At 43.2% G+C, this 22,837-nt stretch overlaps 1 protein-coding gene across 4 annotated transcripts in view; it reads left to right on the plus strand.

Moving 5' to 3' along the window:
* Positions 1-22,837, plus strand: part of ARFGEF2 (ARF guanine nucleotide exchange factor 2) — a 99,834-nt gene that overhangs the window by 16,005 nt on the left and 60,992 nt on the right. For all 4 annotated transcript variants that reach the window (XM_072801372.1, XM_072801374.1, XM_072801373.1 and 1 more), the window contains exons 4-12: positions 4,608-4,754; positions 5,684-5,863; positions 6,300-6,534; positions 14,046-14,114; positions 15,770-15,921; positions 18,540-18,670; positions 19,848-20,082; positions 21,607-21,706; positions 22,597-22,736. In XM_072801372.1, the coding sequence (XP_072657473.1) occupies positions 4,608-4,754; positions 5,684-5,863; positions 6,300-6,534; positions 14,046-14,114; positions 15,770-15,921; positions 18,540-18,670; positions 19,848-20,082; positions 21,607-21,706; positions 22,597-22,736 (1,389 nt within the window). The remainder of the gene's footprint in view (positions 1-4,607; positions 4,755-5,683; positions 5,864-6,299; positions 6,535-14,045; positions 14,115-15,769; positions 15,922-18,539; positions 18,671-19,847; positions 20,083-21,606; positions 21,707-22,596; positions 22,737-22,837) is intronic.

The raw sequence follows: 22,837 nt of genomic DNA on the forward strand, positions 1-22,837 counted from the left end.
GAGCGCAGTAGATCTTCAGTCTCTCCTAGGGCACTGATCCCATCATGAGGACCCCAGCCTTCATCATCTTATCTAAACCTAATCACCTCCCAAAGGCCTTGCCTCCTAAGACCATCTCGTTGGGAGGTAGGGCTTCAACATAGGAACAGGGGGACACCAACATTTTGTCCATAACAACAGCTGTGCTCATTGTTTATTATCTTTGGCTGCTTTCCCACTACTACTGCTGAGTTGAGTTGTTGAAACAGAGACCATAGGACTTGCAAGCCTAAAAATTGGGTTCTTTGCAGAAAAAGGTTGCTGACCACCACTCTTAACTATTACTCTGTGTTTCTGTCTTTTTGATTAAAAATACGCTGTTTATATTTTATGTTGTATATTTTCCTGGAAATAGTCTGTTTCTGGAACTCTGGAATGGAAACACTGACATCCTGCTCTACTTCAGGCCACTGTCCTGACTTGAGCTGTAAATGTAAAAGTATATTGAGCCTATGACATACAGTTAGCTCTTTTTTTTCTTTTTTTTTTAAGAATGGATGTTCTCTGTGATTTAGTAGGTACACACGAATTTCTTTGGTTAATATACAAAATGCAAGATGTGTTGTCCTTTTTAGGACATTAGAAAGTAACCCAGCACTCCCTGGAATGCTGAATAAAAAATTTCATTTCCTCTTGGGAGGTTGTCCTTGTAAAGCTTGTTTGACTGGCTTTTCCCAGTGTGGGAGAACTGACTTCCGTCTTAGAAATGGAAGGCCAATGTCTAGGGGCAAAGGTTGGTTTGGGCAGAATTGAAGCCAGCTGCAGACACTTCCACATTCTGCCCTGGGCATTTAAGAGCATCCTTCTTTGAGCTTGGAGAGGTGATGGGGTGGTAAGGGTGCTTCTTTGTTGGTTTGTACTGAGCACAGTTAGAGTTCCCTCTCCCCACTGGGAGAAACCTAGAAAGTTTTCTTGCTGCTCACTTCTACCAAAAGATAAAGATTCTCTTTATTCTTTCACTTCAGCACCTGGTCTAATGCACACCCCCCACTCCCCACTATCCACTCCCGCCGGGGGAGAGGCATTAAGTTCATTCTTACCTTACTCACTGCATAATCTCCAAGGTCTCCAAGATTCCCTTTCCCTGGGCCCATGTCAGTAGCCAAATTTTTTTGAGACTATCCTAATATATTCATGTTTCTTCAGTGGTGAGATTATGTACATATACTACTGTTATTACATATATTATAAAACATTCAAAAATAGAACTTTTAAAAAGATGAGACTTAAAAAAAAATAGGAATAGAGTTGCAATATTTTCTATGTCCCAGTGAGGACTATAGGAAACCACTAGTCTCAGCTGTCCACAAGCATTGTCTTTCAGTTCTTATTTCTAGAAAACTTTAGTTTTTTTAAGCACATTTTATTTATTATTATTATTTTAATTTATTCATGAGAGACACAGAGAGAGAAAGAGAGAGAGAGAGAGAGGCAGAGACACAGGCAGAGGGAGAAGCAGCCTCCATGCAGGGAGCCTGATGTGGGACTTGATCCTGGGACTCCGGGATCCCTGGGCCAAAGGCAGGCGCTAAACCACTGAGCCACCTAGGGATCCCCATTAGGCACATTTTAAAATCCATTTGTAATTATAAAAGCTGTACATGACTATATTCTCTATTAAAATTTTTTTTAGAACTTTACAGATAAAGCTGAAGTCCCTTGGACCACTACCCCCAAACCCAGTTGCCTGTGTAGGTAGTATATTTTTTTCCTTTATTGTTCATTTTTTCTTGCCTATGGGTGGCAGATTTTATTTTATGAATTTGACAAATTTCCCTAATTTATTTGCATCCTTTTTTTTTTAAAAAAAAAGTATTTTAAAGTTTTTGTTATTGAACTATAGTTGACATACATTATGTAAGTTTCAGGTGTTCTGCAGCTTGCTTTTTGCATTCAGTGTTTTTAAGGTGTAGTTACATGGCTACATACATCCTTTTGACTGATGAATGATATATTATGCCATCATTTTATTTATCCCTTCCCCTATAGAGAGACATTGACAAATAGGGTAACAGTGAACACCCTGTGCGGGTAGCCTCCTTGGACACAAGGGTCAGTGGACCAGCTGCCTACAGGCCTCCTTCCTCTGCCCTCTTCTCATATTTTTGCATCAACAAGGAATAAAGCAAGAGTTTCTACCCTCCATCTATGTCACCCTCCCTGAGTCCAAGCCACTAGCATCTCCCTTCTGAACAATGCAGTAGTCTCCTCACTGGTCCCCTGCTTCTACTCCTGTTGCCCTCCAGCCTGTTCTCCACACAGGCACTGGAGGGATCCTTTAGAAATGTATCACATCATGTTAATCCTTTTCTTAGACCTGCCAGTAACTTTCCACTCCACTCACTGTGCAAAACACTTTGTTCTCTTGAGTAAGCTTGCCAAGCATACTCATGCTGTTGGACCTCTGTTTCCAGGCTTTTTCCTATGCATTTGCAAAAATATCTAAACACACACACACAGTCATACAGTTTTTATTTTCCAAAATGAGATAATGCTGTGCATTATCACTGCAACTTGCTCATTTTAAGATGTCTCCAAATCAGACAGGGCCCTGGAGACCCCAGCCAGGACTTTTGGCTTTGGAAGATATAAACCCCATGAGAAGAATCAGTAAGGAGGGCTAAGAAGGCAGAGCTAGAAATACCCAAGGACATGGGAATTCTGCTGTCTTCTTGCGCCATATCACTGCACAGGCAAGGAAGTAAAGTTATGCTTAAAACCCTGTTAAGCTAGAAGGGGAAGGTGACCTCTCAGGAGTCTATAGAGGAAAGAGAATACTTCCAATCCTTTTCGTATTTAAATTAAACATCTAGTAATTCACCTCCATCCTTACTTTGCAGCATCATTGTTGAGTTCTACAGGGCCTACTTTTCCACATTCACATTTTAGTTCATAACCATCCCACTTATAATCTGGTGCTCCAGATGGGGTTATGCATCCATTAGGAGTAAGGCATAAGCAGTGTCAAAAACCAGAGTTCCCTTACCAGGTAGCCAGCACTGCCCACTTCGGAAGCCTGCATGTCTAGCAGCAGGGAGGGGGTTAAGGTAAAGGGCATCGTGAGCTGTTTTTCAGAAACACATTTCAGCACCACCCCCACCCTCTGCACCCTCCCCACTCCTGCTGCCCCCCCTTGCCCCTGTCTGGTGACCTCTGGGGTTGGACTTGATTGGCAGAGGGTGTGCAGGGCTCTCCTGTTCATTCAGTCACACGATCTGACAGTATCATGTTCTACTCTCAGCCATTCTCTCTTAACCTGTTTTTTCCTGCTTACTGGATGGAAGTGTTTCCACAGCTACTGATGGGGAAGGCTATTGAGGAACAAGAGTCGGGCCTCTGCAGAGTAGCAGGTCTTCCTAGCACAGTACTGGTGGCACCATAGATAACCTCAGGTCCTTGTGTCACTTTGTGTAGAGGTAGGGATATGACAAATTAGGAACCAAAAAGGGTAAAGAACAGCATTTTAAAGAGTCTTTAAGTCAGTGGAAGCAGAGAATGCCTTAGAATTCACATATCGTAGAGGGGTTATGTGAGATGAGTGATTCTTTTATCTGCTTAGCCATCAGAATAACCTAGATTACTTGGAGAAAAACACTGATTACCAGGCTCTATCCCAGAAATTCTGATTCAATAGGTCTGCAATGAGGTCTGGGAATCTGTATTTGTAATGGGCTCCCTCAGGTGATTCAGAATCTCAGCCAGGCTTGGAAATCCTCCTGCCCCTGACCTTTGACTTCCTTTCCAGCTTTCAGATTCCCCACAGTGAAATCCAGGTCCTAAGTGAGGTGGCACCAGTCTCTGAAAGGCAGCCCATGTCCAAGCCAGTGTGTAGCCCAACCAAGAGGGTGTGGCCCAAGCAGCGCCTCACCTCTTCACCAGCCAGGTTGATACACATTTGGTAACATAGGTGCAGAACTGAGTTCCCCCTCTAGCAGAATAAATTATCAGTTTCTTATGTGTCTTTCCTTGTATCTTTCCTTTTAAAAAGAATTTATGTGTGTGTGTATATATTTATACATATATATGCGTGTATACACACACACATATATGGTTTTTTAACGGCTCACAATTTAATTCAGATGCATACAAATCACCCACTGAAAGTGTACAATTTAGTGATTTTTGGTACCTGACAGAGTTGTGCATCCATCTCCACAATCTAGTTGTAGACCATCTTTGTCACCTCGGAAAGAGACCCTGGGTCATCAGCAGTTATTCCCTATTTCCCTCTAACCACCCCCCAGCTCTGGGCAACTGCTGACTACTTCCTGTCTCTATTATGTACAAGTTTTAGTCCCTCAATTTCTTACACTTGTGGTTGTGTACTGGCCACTGTTCTACACCTTGCCCATTGCGTTGGACAGCCTTTCACCATGCTGGAGCTCTTCTGCCGTGGGAGACAGGGTGAACGGTGCACCCAGAAGATAGCTGTGCCTATCATGCCCCAGGAGAGCAGAAGGATCTGTGGGAACCGGATGTTAAGGCCAAACTTTACTGCCTGTCTTTTGCTGCCACAGGCAGCCTCAGTCCTGGCCAGGTAGAAACTTTTCATCTCTTTCTGTCTTTAGAAACTCATCGCATATGGGCACATCACCGGCAATGCCCCTGACAGTGGAGCCCCAGGGAAGCGGCTCATCGACAGGATCGTTGAAACCATTTGCAACTGTTTTCAGGGCCCTCAGACCGATGAAGGAGTTCAGTTACAAATAATTAAGGTATTTCTGTTTGTTTGCCTGGTCTGGATTTTTAAATAAGAAAGCTAGTCTCCTTTGGGAATTTGGGTTTCTAATTTACCATGTGTTAGTTGTCTCAGGTGGTGCTGAACTGGAACAACAGAGTGTAAGTATCACTTAGATCTTTTGTTAAGTGTCAGAATTTATTAGCACAGACTGAGACAAGAAAAGTGGAACCAGGTGTGTTTTCAAAGTAAACAGTTCCCCTAATAACAATGTAAATTGCTTGTCAATTGAATCAGCTTGAAATCCTCCGGTCTTTCTCCTTGAAATTATGGATTCCCAGTCTGCCATTTCTCAGTGGGCCCTTGATAATCTTATATCAGTCTGCCCCTTGTCATCTTGTCCTGTCCCCTCCCACCTACCCCTAATTCCATTTCCCTGTTCCATTTCTGCTGCCAGAAGTGGTTTGGCATGTGGTAGTACCGTCTGCTTGTAGGGAGAATAGATCGGGATGGCTATAGTCAGCATTCCAGATCTGAAGTCCTCACTGTATTAGCTTTGTGCCAGATGGCTCCACGTTAGCCACTCCTGAAGCTCTCCTGAAAACCCTCCAGGGAACCGGGACACTGACTGCCTATCAAAACCTGTATATTTTGTGATTAATAAAGGTGAGATCAAGTTAGAGCAGTTTCCTTCCTGAGAGAACTGTCTGTATTTTTGGCTTTTAAAAAAGTATCCTGGTAGAAAGCCCTCTTCAACACAGCTTAATTACAGCAAAAAAATCTGGATTTTATGGAGTTAATACCTTTAAACTCAGAGCAATAGGGAGTCTTGGTTTGCAGAGCCATCTTAAAATTTACAGAACCAAACCAAAACAAAGCCAAACCCTGTAGAAAAGTTTGGCTGTGGGAGGATGGGAGGCAGGTGGATGTTTGTGAAGGTGTGAAGGTTGTGGATTTCTGTTCTAGGCTCTTCTGACAGCGGTGACATCCCCACACATTGAAATTCATGAGGGCACTATCCTGCAGACAGTGAGGACATGTTACAATATCTATTTGGCCAGCAAAAATCTCATCAATCAAACCACTGCCAAGGCTACCCTCACTCAGATGCTGAACGTCATTTTCACACGCATGGAAAACCAAGTGGTGAGTGGTGGCAGTCATCAGCTGCGGGGTGCACGACACAACCGATGTGTGAATGGTTTCATTTTAAAGTGTATCCCTTCTTCCTCTGAATTCTGTTTTTGTTCATGCTTTAAAAAGAGAGAAAATCTAGCTTGGGTTTTGGAATCAGCATTCACAATTTGTTTTGAGTTTGCCAAAACAATTTATCTCCTATTTAAAGTGCTATTCTTCTGTTTAAAATGTTATCCTTCAGGCTGACATATTTTCTGGTCCTTCTCAAAATGCTGGGACCAATTTTTTTTTTAAGATTTTATTATTTTTAAGTAATCTCTACACCCAGCATGGGGCTCGAACCCACAACCCTGACATCAAGAGTCACACACTCCACCGACTGAGCCACCCAGGTGCACCGATACTGGGAACATTTAGATTGAATCCCTTTGTTGTTGCCTTTTAGTTGCAGGAGGCCAGAGAGTTGGAAAAACCAATCCAGTCAAAACCCCAGTCCCCCGTGATCCAAGCTGCAACAGTGTCCCCAAAGTTCAGTCATTTGAAGCAGAGCCAGGCCCAGAGCAAACCGACGACTCCCGAAAAGACAGATTTAACCAACGGTGAACATGCCAAGAGTGGTTCTGGAAAAGTGAGCTCAGAGAATGGAGACGCACCCAGAGAAAGAGACCTATCGCTGTCAGGTACACCCTGGGCAATGTTCCTTTCACGCCATGTGAGGGATCCATCTGTGTCTGAGGGGCAGTTCAGGGGGCCTGCTAACATCTGCAGGAAACCTCGGATAGCAGCTTGTCTATTTCTCGCCCTTCCGCCTTCCTTGTCGCTCTTCTTTTGAGGAACACAGCCAGCAAAGCATGATGTCTAATGTCCTGTGTCAGCTGTGTGGTTTTCTCTAAATAGTTCTTGGAATGCAGCAAGCTCCTACTTCTTGATGTCAGTTTCAGTGCAGTGGGCTCAGTTTGGGGTATTTATCTCCCAGTAGTTGTTTGGGTAGTCAGTCGCTCAATGTTTATCTGCCCTGAGGAAGACAAGGGGACCCCCTCTGTTGCGCATACACGGGATCTCTGCATCTTGCCTACAACCTGGCAGTTGGTGGCTACTCATAGACATCTGTGCAAGAAGGTGTGTGGGTGGGTGGCCATGACAGTGGACAGACAGATAGCTTTGTTTCCTTCTGTGACCTAGCACATTACATATTTTTGTTTGTATTTATTTTAAAGATTTTATTTATTCATGAGAGATACAGAAATAGACACAGAGAGAGGGGCAGAGAGACAGAGACACAGGTAGAGGGAGAAGCAGGCTCCATGCTGGGAGCCTGACATGGGACTCGATCCCGGGTCTCCAGGATCATGCCCTGGACTGAAGGCAGCGCTAAACCACTGAGCCACCCGGGCTGCCCCAGTTTTGTTTGTTTTTAAATGAAAGAGATATCCCACACCTGACTATAGTCTTAAAACATTAGGCAAGAAATGGTGCATTGGTTATCATAAGATTATTTCAGAATGTTTGCATGTTTCCCTGGGCAATTTGTACAAATTAGTTCTCAAATTCATTTTTTTTCCCCAGGACTATACCTTCCCAAGTGATTTTTGTGTAATAATTCTTTACTCTAGCTGCTTGATCTTCATGAAGTATCTGACTCATCTTTATACTTTATCTTGTCTCTTTTGTCCCATTATTGACAGCAGTTTCTGTTGGTAGTATGTTCTGTGAGAGGACACATGTGTGAGCAGCTTGTGTTCCTCTGTTATTTATCAGCATGCTTGGCAGACACAGGAGCAGACCAAGTGCTGTTGCTGGAAGGTTATTCTATATCAGCTTACTCAAGGAAAGGACAAAAAGAGTTGCCACCAAAAATGGCACGTGTCTCTAGGTGATCACAGAGTTGCTATCTTCAATGTCTCAGGGAAGGTCCCGTGTCTCAGGGAAGGTGCTCATAAACTCCTGGCCCAGGGATCCCTGGGTGGCGCAGCGATTTGGCGCCTGCCTTTGGCCCAGGGCGCGATCCTGGAGACCCGGGATCGAATTCCACGTCGGGCTCCCGGTGCATGGAGCCTGCTTCTCCCTCTGCCTGTGTCTCTGCCTCTCTCTCTCTCTCTGTGTGACTATCATAAGTAAATTTAAAAAATTAGGGATCCCTGGGTGGCGCAGCGGTTTGGCGCCTGCCTTTGGCCCAGGGCGCGATCCTGGAGACCCGGGATCGAATCCCACGTCGGGCTCCCGGTGCATGGAGCCTGCTTCTCCCTCTGCCTGTGTCTCTGCCTCTCTCTCTCTCTCTCTCTCTCTCTCTGTGACTATCATGAATAAATAAAATCTTTAAAAAAAAAAAAAATAAAAATAAAAAAAAAAAAAATAAAAAATTAAAAAAAAAAAAAAAACTCCTGGCCCACCCTATAGATCTCTTGCCATCTTCACTTTCTTAAACTCTCAGGGCAAGAACCAGGTTTTTATTGTAACCCTTATCAGGCTATGGTCAGTCAATAAATATTAGTATTTAAACACATGGTACAAGGGGGAATCCCTGGGTGGCTCAGCGGTTTAGCGTCTGCCTTTGGCCCAGGGCATGATTCTGGAGTCCCTGGATCGAGTCCCACATCGGGCTCCCTGCATGGAGTCTGCTTCTCCCTCTGCCTCTCTCTCTCTCTGTTTCTCTCTTTGTCTCTCTTTCTCTGTCTCTCATTAATAAATAAATAAATAAAAACCACATGGTACGTAGTAAGCATAGCTGTGCAGATAAAAATGCCTCTCTGGCTGCGTCAGAGTGCTTCTACTACAGCCCATTTTCTACATGGCAGCCAGAGTGAGCTTTTAAAAGCATGAATTAGATCACAGCTCCCCTGTGCTTAAACCCTTTTGGTAATGTCCCATCACATCCCATTCAGAGTGAAGCCTGTGCCCACCTTGCCCCATGGCCTCAAAGCCCTGTGTGACCTAGCCCCTTGCCCACCTCTCTCCCCTTATCGACCACACAATATGTAAGCAGCGTTTATCTTGAGAGTGCCATGCTTGCTGCTGGTGCCTTTGCACTTCCTGTCCCTTCCCCCATCCCTCCCATTTATCTTCGGGTCTCTCAGTTCAACCTGATCACTTTCTCTGCAGCTCCCACACTTCTGCTGTATCAGCTCTTCTATTTTCTTCTTAGCGCTTATCACTACCTGAGATCGCTGGAGAGTTTATGTTTCGTTATTCCCGGGCTGAGATCTAGACCATTCTGTTCACCACTACTTTCTCAACACTGGCATGGTGCCCAGCATTCATGGCAGTCACTCAATAAATACATTTTTTTGAATGAACTGTGTGTGTGGGGAGCTTGACTTCTAAAAGGTAGGTTTTTTTTTTTTTTAAAGATCATCTATTTATTTATTAATGAGAGACACACACACACGGGGGGGCAGGGGGCAGAGGAAGAAGCAGGCTCCATGCAGGGAGCCCGATGTGGGACTCAGCCCCATGACTCCAGGATCACACACTGGGCCAAAGGCAGATGCTCAACCACTGAGCCACCCAGGGATCCCTAAAAGATAGGTTTGCAAAAACATAGTAGCTTAAAATTCTGCTATAAAACAGTGATTTGCACTTAGTATATCGCTGTGGATTTTGTTGCCAATACTTGGTACCCCCTGCGAGGCTTCTCCCAAGAATGTGGGAATCAGATTGCCTGTAAGAATCAAATAGCAAAACCACAAATAGTGGGTTGGAACAGAAATATGCTGTTACCCTTAAAAAGAGTGAGTGGCTTCTGGTTCTCAAGATGTGGCTCTAAAGGGAAAATGGGTTTTTCAGAAGAAGGGGTTGATTAACATCGGAAGCCAAGGAGAAAGGATAGCCCGAGAGGGGAGTTGGTGGAGGTGCCAGCACAGGGACACAGTGCCCTGGGCTAGAATCCAGGTTGTCCAGGCCCAGTGAGAGGCCAGGGCTCTAGTGCCTCTGTGGTGGAGATAACACACTCTGCCCTTCTCTGGGTCCATCCTTTAGTCATCACTGTCCTAGAGCCACCCCTAACTAACCAGTCACTGTGCCAGGCACTGTGCTTGCTAACTGGGCACTCAACATACATTTTCCTATTTATTTTTATTTACAATATTTATATATCTATTTAGAGAGAGTGCAAGAGCAGGAGGGGCGCAGGGAGAGGGAGAGAGAATCCCAAGCAGATGTGCTGAGCATGGAGCCCCACCTGACGCTTCATCCCTGGACCCCGAGCCGAAATCAAGAATCGGATGCTTAACCAACTGCTCCACCCAGGTGTCCCTATGTTTTCCTGTTTAATTTACTGAGGGGGATGCCTGGGTGGCTCAGTGGTTGAGCATTTGCCTTTGGCTCAAGGCATGATCCCAGAGTCCTGGGATTGAGTCCCTCATTGGGCTCCCCATGGGGAGCTTCTCTCTCTGCCTGTCTCTGCCTCTTTCTGTGTGTCTTTCTTAAATAAATAGATAAAATATTTAAATAATAATAATAATAATTTACTGAGAACCCTCCCCATGGTCTTCTTGGGATCATTTGACTCCCAGTGAAATTTGTCTAGTTGGAGACAGTTCACCACCAGACTTGAACATCTCTTTCCCTTTACTAGTTTTTCATCCCAAGTTGATAAATAAACAGTTGATAAGTCTTATCAGCCTGTGCAAGACATGGATTAAATTGGGATCCCTGGGTGGCACAGCGGTTTGGCGCCTGCCTTTGGCCCAGGGCGCGATCCTGGAGACCCGGGATCGAATCCCACGTCGGGCTCCCGGTGCATGGAGCCTGCTTCTCCCTCTGCCTGTGTCTCTGCCTCTCTCTCTCTCTCTGTGACCATCATAAATAAATAAATTGAAAAAAAAAAAAAAAAAGACATGGATTAAATTGCTCTGTGTAAACTTGCAAAATGAGAATTTTGAGCCTGAGACATTCTAGCTTATGTGAATTTAGGGGCACAGCCAGCAGTCTTCCTTCAGGCACCCCACTTCATTTGTCCATTCACACTCCTTCTCATTGCCCAGCTGTTCTTAATCAGTTAAAAAACAAAACGGGATCCCTGAGTGGCTAAGTGGTTTAGCACCTGCCTTCGGCCCAGGGCGTGATCCCGGGCCAGGGGGCCGGGATCGAGTCCCACATCCAGCTCCCTGCAGGGAGCCTGCTTCTCCCTCTGCCTGTGTCTCTGCCTCTCTCTCTCTATGTCTATCATGAATAAATAAATAAAATCTAAAAAAAGAAAAACAACAGCTTTATTGAGATATAGTTCATGTACCATAAATTCACCTTTTTAAAATGTACAATTCAATTATTTTTTAGTACATTCAGAGTTGTGCAGTCGTCACCATAGTCAATTTTAGAACATTTTCATTACACCCAAAAGAAATCCTGTGCCCAGAAGCTGTCACTTCCCATTTTCTTTTTTTGTTAAGATGATTTTTAAGATTCTGACTTTCTGACTCTCAACATGCATGAGACATTAGTGTAGGTGATTTATATAGCTAATGTAGCTATTGTAGGTACACAAATACCTATTTGTTTAAGGATTTCTTATCTTGTTTTTTCTTCTTGCATCTCATTCTTTAAGGGGAAAAACAATGCTGTTCTTAAATATAAAATAGAACAAAGTTATCCTCCTTCAGGCAATATGGAGATTCTGATCAGACAGCCTTGTTTCAGATCATGACTCTACCTTATAGTAATAGCTCTGTGACCTTGAGTGAAGTCTTTAACCTCTCTGAGCTTCAGGGTCCTCTTCATTAAAATGGGGGCACAGCTAGTACCTATTCTACAGGTTTGTGAGAATTAAATGAGAGCAGTGTCTGGCACTTGAACCTGTGTGTTGGCTATTATTAGCTTTCAAATAAGTCTTTGTTTAAAGAAAAACAAGTTAAAGAGGGTGCTTGGGTGGCTCAGGGGTTGAGCGTCTGCCTTTGGCTCAGGTCATGATCCCAGGGTCCTGGGATCGAGTTCTGCATTGGGCTCCCTGCAGAGAGCCTGCTTCTCCCTCTGCCTATGTCTGCCTCTCTCTCTGTGTCTCTCATGAATAAATAAATAAAATCTAAAAAAAAAAAATAGCTAAAGAAAAAGAGCAAATAGTTAAGGTGGTAATCAGATGCAAAGGTGGTAGGGACAGTGCCATAGAATAAAGGGCACCTGTTTTCCATGTTAGCAATCCCAGATCCTCTGCTTTAGGAATTGCAGTATTTTTTTGTGGACAAAACAAAAATTGTCGTAGACCAACACTCTATAAAAATAGCAAAATATACCTCTAGGCCCCCCTCCTTTCTGACCTATTTTTGATATAACATGCCTTGCCAGGCGGCTCCAGCTCAGGTTTACGACCTCTGTTAGCTATTTAATGGACATTTATTTTGTGACAGTAGATTGCCTAAGTGTTTCTTCCTGTTGAGGAACCATGTTGGTGTGTGGTTGGAATGTGACAGCAAACAGCTTTCTTCCCTGATTTTTTTCCTTTAGTATTCTTGCATATTACCAAGTGCTTGGACATCAGACACAACCACTAGTCTCTGGGAAGCAGGCATGCCACATTTTATTGTCCCCATGTGTTTGCATTGGTCCCTGCCAATTCCACATCTGCCTTCTCCCACTCTGCTTTTTCCCCAGCACTGTAGTGTACAGCATAGCACAGTTAGTTATTATCCTAGCTAGAATGTAAGCACCGTGAGGATAAGGATTTTGTTTTGAGCAGTGATGTATTCCACGTGCCTGGAACAGTGCCAAACACACAGGCACTCAGTTTGTTGATGGAATGAACAAATGAATACATCTTATTACCCCAGCTACTCCCATTCCCCATAGTCTCTACTAAACTGGACAGAAAACAGGGGTGTGGGAGGATGTGTCTCAGATTCCTTTTATTTTTTCCTGATTGTTCTTAGCATTCAACTTTTTTCCTCCAGGTTACCTCATGGTTCCAGATGCTGTCCAGTCCTTCTAGCAGGAAGGAGGAAGAGGGTGGGACTCAAGGACTCCTAGTTGAGTCATGTCCCTCCCTAACAGAGGCTTCACGGAAGCCCCTACAATCCCCAGTAATTTATGCTTACCCCTTGTTAGCTAGAACTTGGTCACACGGCCACCCTTTCTGCTGGGATAGCCTGGAAATATAGACACCCTCTTCCAAAACAATATGAGAGCTCTATAAGGACTCAGGGTATGAGTTAATAACTGGCGTGTCACAGGGGTGGCTCTCCTACTGGCTAGGGAGGGAATGGCAGCAAGAGTGTCTTCTATCTGAACCTATTCACGGTGACCCTCTTATTTTGCTTAGGGATAGAGTCTGTGAGATGGCCAATTAGTAATGGCCAGGTGGTGACTACTAGACATCCCAGGAAACTAGCAGCATGATCTGAACCTTGCAAGAATTTGGTTTGGTTTTGTAACTTTTTTTTTTTTTTTGGTAAAATTTATCGAATGGTGGAGTACAAAGCTCCCAAAGAGGGAGAAGACCAAGAGAGTTGCCCTGGTTTTTTAACATTTTGACAGCATGCTTGAAACTTAAGCACAGCAGACTTCTTTTTTAAAGATTTTAGTTACTTATTCATGAAAGACACACAGAGAGAGAAGCAGAGACATAGGTAGAGGGAGAAGTAAGCTCCCTGTAGGGAGCCTGATGTGGGACTCGATCTCAGGACCCCGGGATCATGACCTGATCCGAAGACAGACACTCAACTGCTAAGCCACACAGGTGCCCAAACACAGCAGACTTCTTAGTGGTTAAGCAGTTAACACTTAACCAGTTAACAGTTGGCAGAACAATTGGATTTCAAATGTAATAAATCCTCAGCTACCACATTAGAAGTCTCATGCTGAGTTCTGGGGTTCTGAGCATGTTCTGAGTGTGAAGGAAGCAAACAGCAGGGGGCATGTCACTCCCCAAGGCTCGGGGGTGCCCAGGGTGAAGGCACAAGAGAAAGCTCTATCTTTTGCTCTGCTGAGCTGGGTAAACTCCAGTTCCTGCCTACAGCTTGGGGGTGGTGGTGAGGGCTTGAGGAAGGAAGAGTGATCCACAGAGGGAAACTCCAAAGTTGTAGCAGATGATGCCTAAGAGTTTCCAGATTGCAGAGGACTAATTTATTTTGATATAATCAGATTTGGCTTTGGATAGGACTTGTTTGCCCCCTTTGCCTCCTGAGATGTGACCTCCTTCTCCCCCTTCCTATTCTTTCCCTGGAAATACCCACATGTTCATGTTTCTGTCTTTGGGTGTGCTTAGGGACTGATGATGGTGCCCAGGAGGTGGTGAAGGAGATCTTAGAAGATGTGGTCACCTCTGCCATTAAAGGTAAGAACCAAGAGCTCAGCCTCTCTTCCTATTCACTCCTCCAAAAAAAAATCCTTGGCCAGATAATTTTAGTAGTGGAATGCTCACCCCCAATGAAGTCATGGAAACTGAGTCTGCTCATATCTCCCCATCTTTCATGTGGAATTCAGAAATCTGTGGAAAGGATATTTCTAAACATTTCTAAGTATCTAAAAAGTATCTTTTTAGTGATTAATTTTATTCTCCTTGAGGCTGGGTTCAAGAAGCAGTCTGATGATACTAGAATTAGGTGCTCCACTTGGAAGATAGAGGCCATTTCCGGGTACAACCAGCTTTTTTCAGGAGTGGCTATGAGTTCTGAGGTGGTACTCATAGCTGCTGAATGTTCATGGCTAGCCACTGATGTGTCATGGGGACAGTCCACACGTCAGTGGGTTTCACATGCACAGGGAAGTTTTGTTAGAGTTCATTCACAGCTCCCTCAGTTTTATGGTGTGGTTTCAGTGGAATTAAACTCAGAATGACTACTGGATGGGTTTTTTTTTTGTTTTTGCCCTCCAAATCTTAGGTAAATGGCTATATTTGAACACTTGGCTCCAGTGTCAATAAATCATTAATGGTTCAAGAAAATCATTAATTTAGCAGGAGGTTACAATCAGTATTTCTTTCTTTTTTTTTTTTTTTTTTTTTTTTGCTTCAAGATTTCATTTGAGAGAGAGAGAGCACAAGTAGGGGGAGGGAGAAGCAGACTCCCTGCTGAGCAGGGAGCCTGACTTGGGGCTCGATCCCAGGACCACTGTGATCATGACCTGAGCCAAAGGCAGATGCTTAACCAACCAAGCCACCCAGGCGCCCTACAACCAGCATTTCTTAAGTGAGAGAGAAAATAGAACATAAACTGAATATATCACACATGGTAACATTAAGCATTTTTTCATGAAATATGTGCTTCAAAAAAATATGTGCTTCAGTTATTATATGTGTGCTGGATCATGATTTTTAAAATGTACTTCTTACTGAGGGTAAAAGTCAAGGAAGTTTGACCTGCTGCTTTAAGCCCTATCCTTTTGTTGATTTAGGTTACCACCAATCTGTGTTCATAGATTTCATTATTTATTTAATGTAGAGTTAAATGCAATTACTTAATAGAATGTAAAACTCTACTTTTTGGTAGTGAAGTCCTTAAAATAGAATAATTTTAATTCTTTCCCTTTTTCATATGGCTGCCAGGAAGCTCAGGTCTATTTTGTTTTTCCCCTGTGTGACTGAGGTCTTCTGTCATAACTGTCACCTCTTTGTATTTACATGGCTCTTCTTCTCTAACCCCTATATCAGTAGTGCTTTTAAAAACTCTTTTGCTTTTCATGTTTAGCTGCTTCTAACCTTTTCCAGAAGTGGACAGGGTGGGCAGGGTTGCTGTTCTAGAGGTTCCACTGACATGGACTGCAATATGAATGAAACCTCTGGGGAGTGGGGCTGTGGATAATAGACATATGTAAAGCCTAAGGGACCATCTTGGTCAAGCCTTTTGCAATATTATGTCAGTCTCCTAGGGTGGCAGCAAAGGGGATGGGGGGAAGCAGCAACTGGAAGATTATGTGAATAATTTCTTCCTGGTGTCAGACCTTTTGGGATAAGTACTAATTTGGTGATGATTTTTACACTCGTGTTTTAAGAAGCAGCACAAAAGCATGGCCTGACAGAACCTGAGCGGGTCCTGGGTGAACTGGGGTGCCAGGAATGTGCTGTTCCCCCAGCAGCTGATGAAAATTCACAGACCAACGGGATAGCAGACGACAGACAGTCCTTGTCGTCGGCGGATAATCTGGTATGTTGGTGATCCTCCTCCTATACAGATGCATTTGGATTTTTACTTTTTTAGAAGATGCATAATTAAATCTGTAGCAGAAGCAGCGAATGAAAACCAGCAGTCCCACTGTCCTGGCCTGATGTGCTTTGTATTCGTAGGTTCCATTCTTGGAATGTGCTACTGTTGGTTATATATAGCATTGTTACTAAAACTTGTTTATTCAGACTTTTAAAAATTTAGATTTCCCGCTCTTTCTCTTCTTAACTCAATATGCGTTCATTACATAAGAATAAGAACATACAGAGAAGGAAAAGTAGGGAAATAAAAGTCATCCATAATCCCCTAACCTAAAGATAACCCTTGTTAACATTTTACTTATATCCTTCTAGATTTTTTCTCTCTCATATTTTTTCCACTTAAATGTAATCAATCACACAACAGACATGCTGTTTTGTAACCTGCTTTTGAAACTTATATATTATGAACATCCTTTCAGACCCATAAATCTGTCTGCCACATTAATTTTTTTAATTGTTGTTTTCTTGAAAATGCTATATGTAAACATTCAAAACCAGGAGAAATATGGTGTTAACATCTTACCTGAACCCACTCTTTGCACCTTTTCACTGGTGTTTCTCAATCTTTTACATTTTTCTCCCCTCGTGCTGCGGCCTTTTGTATATTTATTTTTCTGATGCACCACCTACTTTCATGAATCTTAAAGCCACTGCTAAACTCGATATCTATTTATGTTTATACATGTACCTATGCTTTATACATACAAAGAATAAGATTTTTCCACCCTCCACCCTCCTACCCATCCACCAAGAACCAATTCCTATCCCCATCTTAGTCTGTTTGGGCTGCCATAATAGAACATTAATAGATTGGATGCGTGGCTTATGAATGATAGAAATTTAGCTCTCACAGTTCTGGAGCTGGTAAGTCCAAGGTCCAGGTATCAGCAGTTTGGTGTTTGGTGAGGGGCTGTTTCCTGATTCATAAATGGCTGTCTTCTTACTGTGGCCCAGAGCTTTCTGGGCCTCTTAATAAGGAAACTAACACCATTCATGAGGACTGCACTCTCTTGATGTAATCACCTCCCAAAGGCTCCATTTCCAAATGCCATCACTTTGGGGATTAGATGTCAGCCTATGAATGGGGATGAAGGGGGACGCAAGCATTCAGTCTGCAGCAGTCCCCGTGGGATGGTGTCATCCCCATTAAGAATGCACTTAAAGGGATGTACTCAAATCCATACGAAGGACTCCTGCCTTATATACTAGGGTGTAACTTGCTCTGTTTACTCAACACTATTTTATAGACATCTTTCCACATTAGTACATAAAGACCTAACTAATTTATTTAGTAATCATGTAAATTTCAGTCATATGGATTGCCATAATCTATTTTACAAATTCCTTGTTAGGTTTTTATGTTATTTCAGTTTTATCACAGGAAATAGTTCTATAATGAGCATCCTTATAGATAAATCTTGTGCACATCCTTAATTCTTTCTTTAGGATAAATTCCTACAAGTGATATTGCTGGGGTCACGAGTTGGAAGCTTTAAGGCTTTTGTTCCTTAACATCACATTAGCCTGCTGGGAAGGTAATGCTTGAATCTCTGCCCACCTGTAGGCTATCAGTGCTCATTTCCCCATACCCTCATTAAAACTGGGCAATAGCATTCATTCAAAATTTTGCTAATCTAGTGGGAGAAAGATCCCTCCTTAATAATTAGTAATAAGATTATTTAGGTTAATCTGTCATTTGCATTTCTTGGTGAATTGCTTATTCATGTTTTTTTGCTTGTTTTTCATTTGGGTGGACGGTTTCTGTGTTTCTATAATGAATTAGAAGGACTTTTCGTATGTCGAGCATATTAGTCCTTGTCATATGTTACAAATATTTTTTTAATATAGCTTGCTTTTTTTTAGTTTTAGTGAAGTATATTTTAAAGTGCCTGTCATTTCCCCCCATCTATCCTGCAGTAGTGTTCTTAGAAATACTGTTATCCAAGCTAACATAATTACTTATACACGTGACCCTTAAATAATGCGAGGGCTAGGGGCACTGACCCCTCCGTGCAGCCGAGAATCTGCATGTAACCTTTCACTCCTCCAGAGATTAACTACTGATAGCCTCCTGTTGACAGGAAGCCTTCCAATAGCAGAAACAGTTGATTAACACATATTTTGTATGTGTATTATATCCTATATTCTTAAAATAAACTAGAGAAAAGAAAATCGTAAGGAAAAGAAAATACATTTACAATACTGCACTGATTCATCGAAAAAAATCCAAATACAGATGGACCCATATAGTTCAAACCCGTGTTGTTCAAGGGTCAACTATATTTGTCTTAGATGTGTAACAGTTTAGTGTTTGCTCATTTATCATTTTAAGCCATCCATACCCGCTTTTTGGAGGACAAGGAACAAGGTTTTTAGAATTGCTAAAATGACTCCCCCCTTAGCTCCTAGTTTGACATATTGTCCCCTCCTCCACATTCCTCATTTCCCCATTGAATAACAGAATTTTAAAATTTCATGAGTTAAGTACTTTCCTTATTTTTGAAAAACAGTTCTTCTTTTGTTTTGACCCCTTGATTTTTCTCTTGTTTTCAATCTCAGGAATCAGATGCACAGGGACATCAAGTGGCCACAAGGTTCTCTCACATTCTGCAGAAGGACGCCTTCCTGGTGTTTCGCTCCCTTTGCAAGCTGTCTATGAAACCCCTTGCTGAAGGCCCCCCAGATCCAAAGTAAGTGAACAGCAGTGTGTGACCGTGTGTGACACAGACTGGCCATGTGTGACCCAGATGACCCAGGAGGATCGTGGGGGTTCTGAGAAACCTTAGTGCCCTGTCCCCTAGTTGGTGTGAATGCAGGAATTTACAGCTTTTCAGACTCCTGCTCTCCCAACAGCCCTTTCATAGTGGATTGTCTGCGTGTCTACACCAACCAGGATTTTGCCCAGTGTTGCTTTCCGTGATTTATATGCAAAAAAATAGTTATTATTATTGAACGTGCACCTTCTTCCTGACTTTCCTAACTAATGAATTTAATCTGATTCAGGGTATGCAGAGGCAGAATATGTACAAGCCTCACTGCCCTGCTCTCATGAGAAGCTTCTGCTTCATGGGTACAAATTTAAGTCCCACATTCAACCCAGAGAAGCCAAACCTTTCTTTATAGTGAGCCAGCTACTGCAGGGATGAAAGCGCTTTGGAGCCAGAGAGCCACATTCCCTCCTGGCTCACTTGAAACCACCTTCACAGCCATATGAGTTACTGAACCTCATGTGAAAAATGGGAATGTGGGAAATTGCCTTCCAGGATCAATTACATGAAATGATATCATCACATCCTGAGTATGGGGCCCTGCACTTTATGAATTTTATTGTCACTGTTATTATTGTGTCGCTAACAAAAATCCTCAACTCTTCTGTTGAAGTACAGTGACCATTAAGGAGATGATTTGGGAAAACTTCCTTCTATCCTGCCCTGTGGGTGAGGGTAGAAACATGAGGCAGGTGGATAAAGAGCACTGCTTCCATTGTCCATAAAGATCGAGTAGGACACAGGTTTTAAGTCTCATGTATGATGTAAAGCAACTGGTCCTATTAAGTTAATGCAGAACCAGCTTTCTGGGTCAATTTATACTTACGTTACTCTAGCTAAATACCTATTTTATGGTGGGGAGAGAACAAGGATTATATAAGTCGGCAACTCTTGTCCTCATAGGCCTGCAGATTCCAGGAGGACCCACCTTATGCCATCTGCCCTCACTCTCTTGGCATTTAGGTGCCAGTGACATTTCTTAACTCATTGATGTTCAGAAAATTCTGCTTACTGGTAGAGGAGTGAGGCCTTCTCAAGAAACACACTCTTTAAAATTGAATCATTTAGCACTGTCACCATCTTTCACTTTCTGTGCCAGATCCCACGAGCTGCGTTCCAAGGTGGTTTCCCTTCAGCTGCTCCTGTCTGTGCTGCAGAATGCTGGCCCGGTCTTCAGGACTCACGAGATGTTCATCAATGCAATCAAGCAGTATCTCTGTGTGGCGTTATCCAAAAATGGCGTCTCTTCAGTGCCTGATGTCTTTGAGCTGTCTCTTGCTATTTTTCTTACTCTTCTCTCAAACTTCAAAATGCACTTGAAAATGCAAATAGAGGTATGAGCTCCAAAATGTTTGAGGGGCTTTGTGGGGTTTTTGTTGTGGGGTTTTTTTTTTTTTTTTCGTGTTTTTGTTTGTTTGTTTTTGTATAATGCTTGTCCTTGAAGAGTTAACTCCTGGTGACAGAGCCACCAGGAACTAGACTTACACAGTCTATTTGCTGATACCCCAAAGAAGAACTTTTTAGATTTTATTTATTCATGAGAGAAAAAGAGAGAGAGAGAGAGAGAGAGAGAGAGGCAGAGACACAGGCAGAGGGACAAGCAGCCTCCACACAGGGAGCCCGATGTGGGACTTGATCCTGGGTCCCCAGGATCACACCCTGAGCCAAATGCTGTGCTAAACCGCTGAGCCACCCGGGCTACCCCAAAGAAGAACTTTTTGAATTGAGTGAGAGAATACCTTTTCCTAAAAGTTCCTGCCCCCAAATCTTACATACCTTTCATTTTAACCAAAAGTTTATTTTTTTTAAATAAAGCTTTAATTTATTCATGAGAGAGAGAGGGAAAGAGAGAGAGAGAGGCAGAGACATAGGCAGAGGGAGAAGCAGGCTTCATGCAGGGAGCCTGATGTGGGACTCAATCCTGGAACTCCAGGATCATGCCCTGAGCCGAAGGCAGACGCTCAACCTCTGAGCCACCCAGGCGTCCCTCAACCAAAATTTTGAATCGAGCAGCCCATGTGTTGGGCTCAGTCCCCTGAACATCTTTGTTTAAACTTATAAATTGTTTCAAATAACCTGAATTAGTTGACAAATTAAGAAGTCATTTTCATTTTACATTCCAATCTAGATTTCTGGTTTCTCTCAAAATTGTAACACTGGTCCTCATTTTTGCTTGGCAGCTCTTGGCTGGTTCCTGAGGGGCAGCTGCTCCTCTAAAGGGGCCTGCATCTCTTGCGGGTTGCTGTGGTCCGTCCTTGCTAGCTGTTCGCATGGGAGACCAGGGTTCCAATACTCCTCAGCAAGTGTGTGTGTGCATTGCTCTTTCACTTCTACCCAGCTTGCTTCCCTTGTCAGAGCTGCCTGAGCCTGTGGGGGTTTTGAGCCTTAATTAATTAATTAATTAATTAATTAATTAATTTTTTAAAAGATTTTATTTATTTATTCATGAGAGACACAGAGAGAGAGGCAGAGACACAGGCAGAGGGTGAAGCAGGCTCCATGCAGGGAGCCTGATGTGGAACTCGATCCTGGGACTCCTGGATCATGCCCTGGGCCGAAGGCAGGCGCTAAACCGCTGAGCCACCCAGGGATCTTGAGCCTTAATTAATTAATTACATTTTTTTTTAAGATTTTATTTATTTATTCATAGAGACATAGAGAGAAAGGGAGAGGCAGAGACACAGGCAGAGGGAGAAGCAGGCTCCATGCAGAGAGCCTGATGTGGGACTCCATCCAGGGTCTCCAGGATCACGCCCTGGGCTGCAGGCGGCGCTAAACCGCTGTGCCACTGGGGCTGCCCTTGAGCCTTAATTTAAATGGTATTAATTGGTGTTCCCCTTTGTCTTCATGTGATGTAGGTCTTTTTCAAAGAGATTTTCCTGAACATTTTAGAAACATCAACAAGTTCTTTTGAGCACAGGTGGATGGTCATTCAGACGCTGACAAGAATCTGTGCAGGTATGTTCACTCTGAGTGTGCTCATCCATTGACTTACCCAGAAATGCTCTTCCAAAATCTAGATTGGGACCTTTACCTCCTGCTTTTAGACATCTTTTTTTTTTTAAGATTTTATTTATTCATGAGAGACAGAGAGGGGGGCAGGGATATAGGCAGAGACATAGACTGAGGAAGAAGCAGGCTCCCCATGGGAGCCCAATGTATGACTTGATCCCAGGACCTTGGGATCATGCCCTGAGCCGAAGGTAGATGGTCAACCACTGAGCCACCCATGTGCCACCTGCTTTTAGACTTGTAATGCAGCACTGGAAAAGCCTTACCTTAAAGGCTAATGCTAACCTAATGTCTAGTCCCACTCCACTTATCTTTTAGAGAATGACCCAGCTCAGTCTGGTTTGCCCCTCACTTTGTGGTCCTTGCACAGAAAGTCCCACATCCTGGGAGGCCCCCTAATCCTGCAGAACCAGGATACATGGTCACTCCCCTACAAACTAAGCACTTTGTCAGTCTCCAGCTCCAAGGTTTATCTTATCAATGTACAGTTGCACGGCTATCAACCAGGCCTCTCACTTGTCTGTTATCAAACATAATTTCATAAGTGACACAACTTGAAGAGGTTGATCGGGCAATTATTATCCCTTTCTTAAGAGAGAATGAGTCTTGGAGAGGTGGAGTGAGCAGCTTGAGATACTAGTCAGTGCCGATGCAGGCCTGGGAGGAGAGCATCCTAACTTTAAGTACATCTGACATATGTTTCCTAAAGGAGGTATCTACCTGAGTCAGTGATTTACTGGGAAGCATTTTTGAAAAGGGAATCTCATTTAGTAAGAAAATGTAACTGTTGTGTGTGTTGGATCAGAATTTCTAATATCTGTGTGTTATTTTCCAAGATGCCCAGTGTGTTGTAGATATTTATGTCAACTACGACTGTGATTTAAATGCTGCTAACATTTTTGAGCGCCTCGTAAATGATTTATCCAAAATCGCTCAGGGAAGAAGTGGACATGAGCTGGGAATGACACCTCTGCAGGTAAAAACACTGAAAACCCCCATTTATATTTAAAGTGCATTGGTTTCTGGGTGTTTGGGTAGCTCAGTCAGTTAGGCGTCTGACTCAGTCTCAGCTTAGAT

Source organism: Canis lupus, chromosome 26 (assembly GCF_048164855.1).
Source record: "Canis lupus baileyi chromosome 26, mCanLup2.hap1, whole genome shotgun sequence".
NCBI classification, from domain to species: Eukaryota; Metazoa; Chordata; class Mammalia; order Carnivora; family Canidae; genus Canis; species Canis lupus.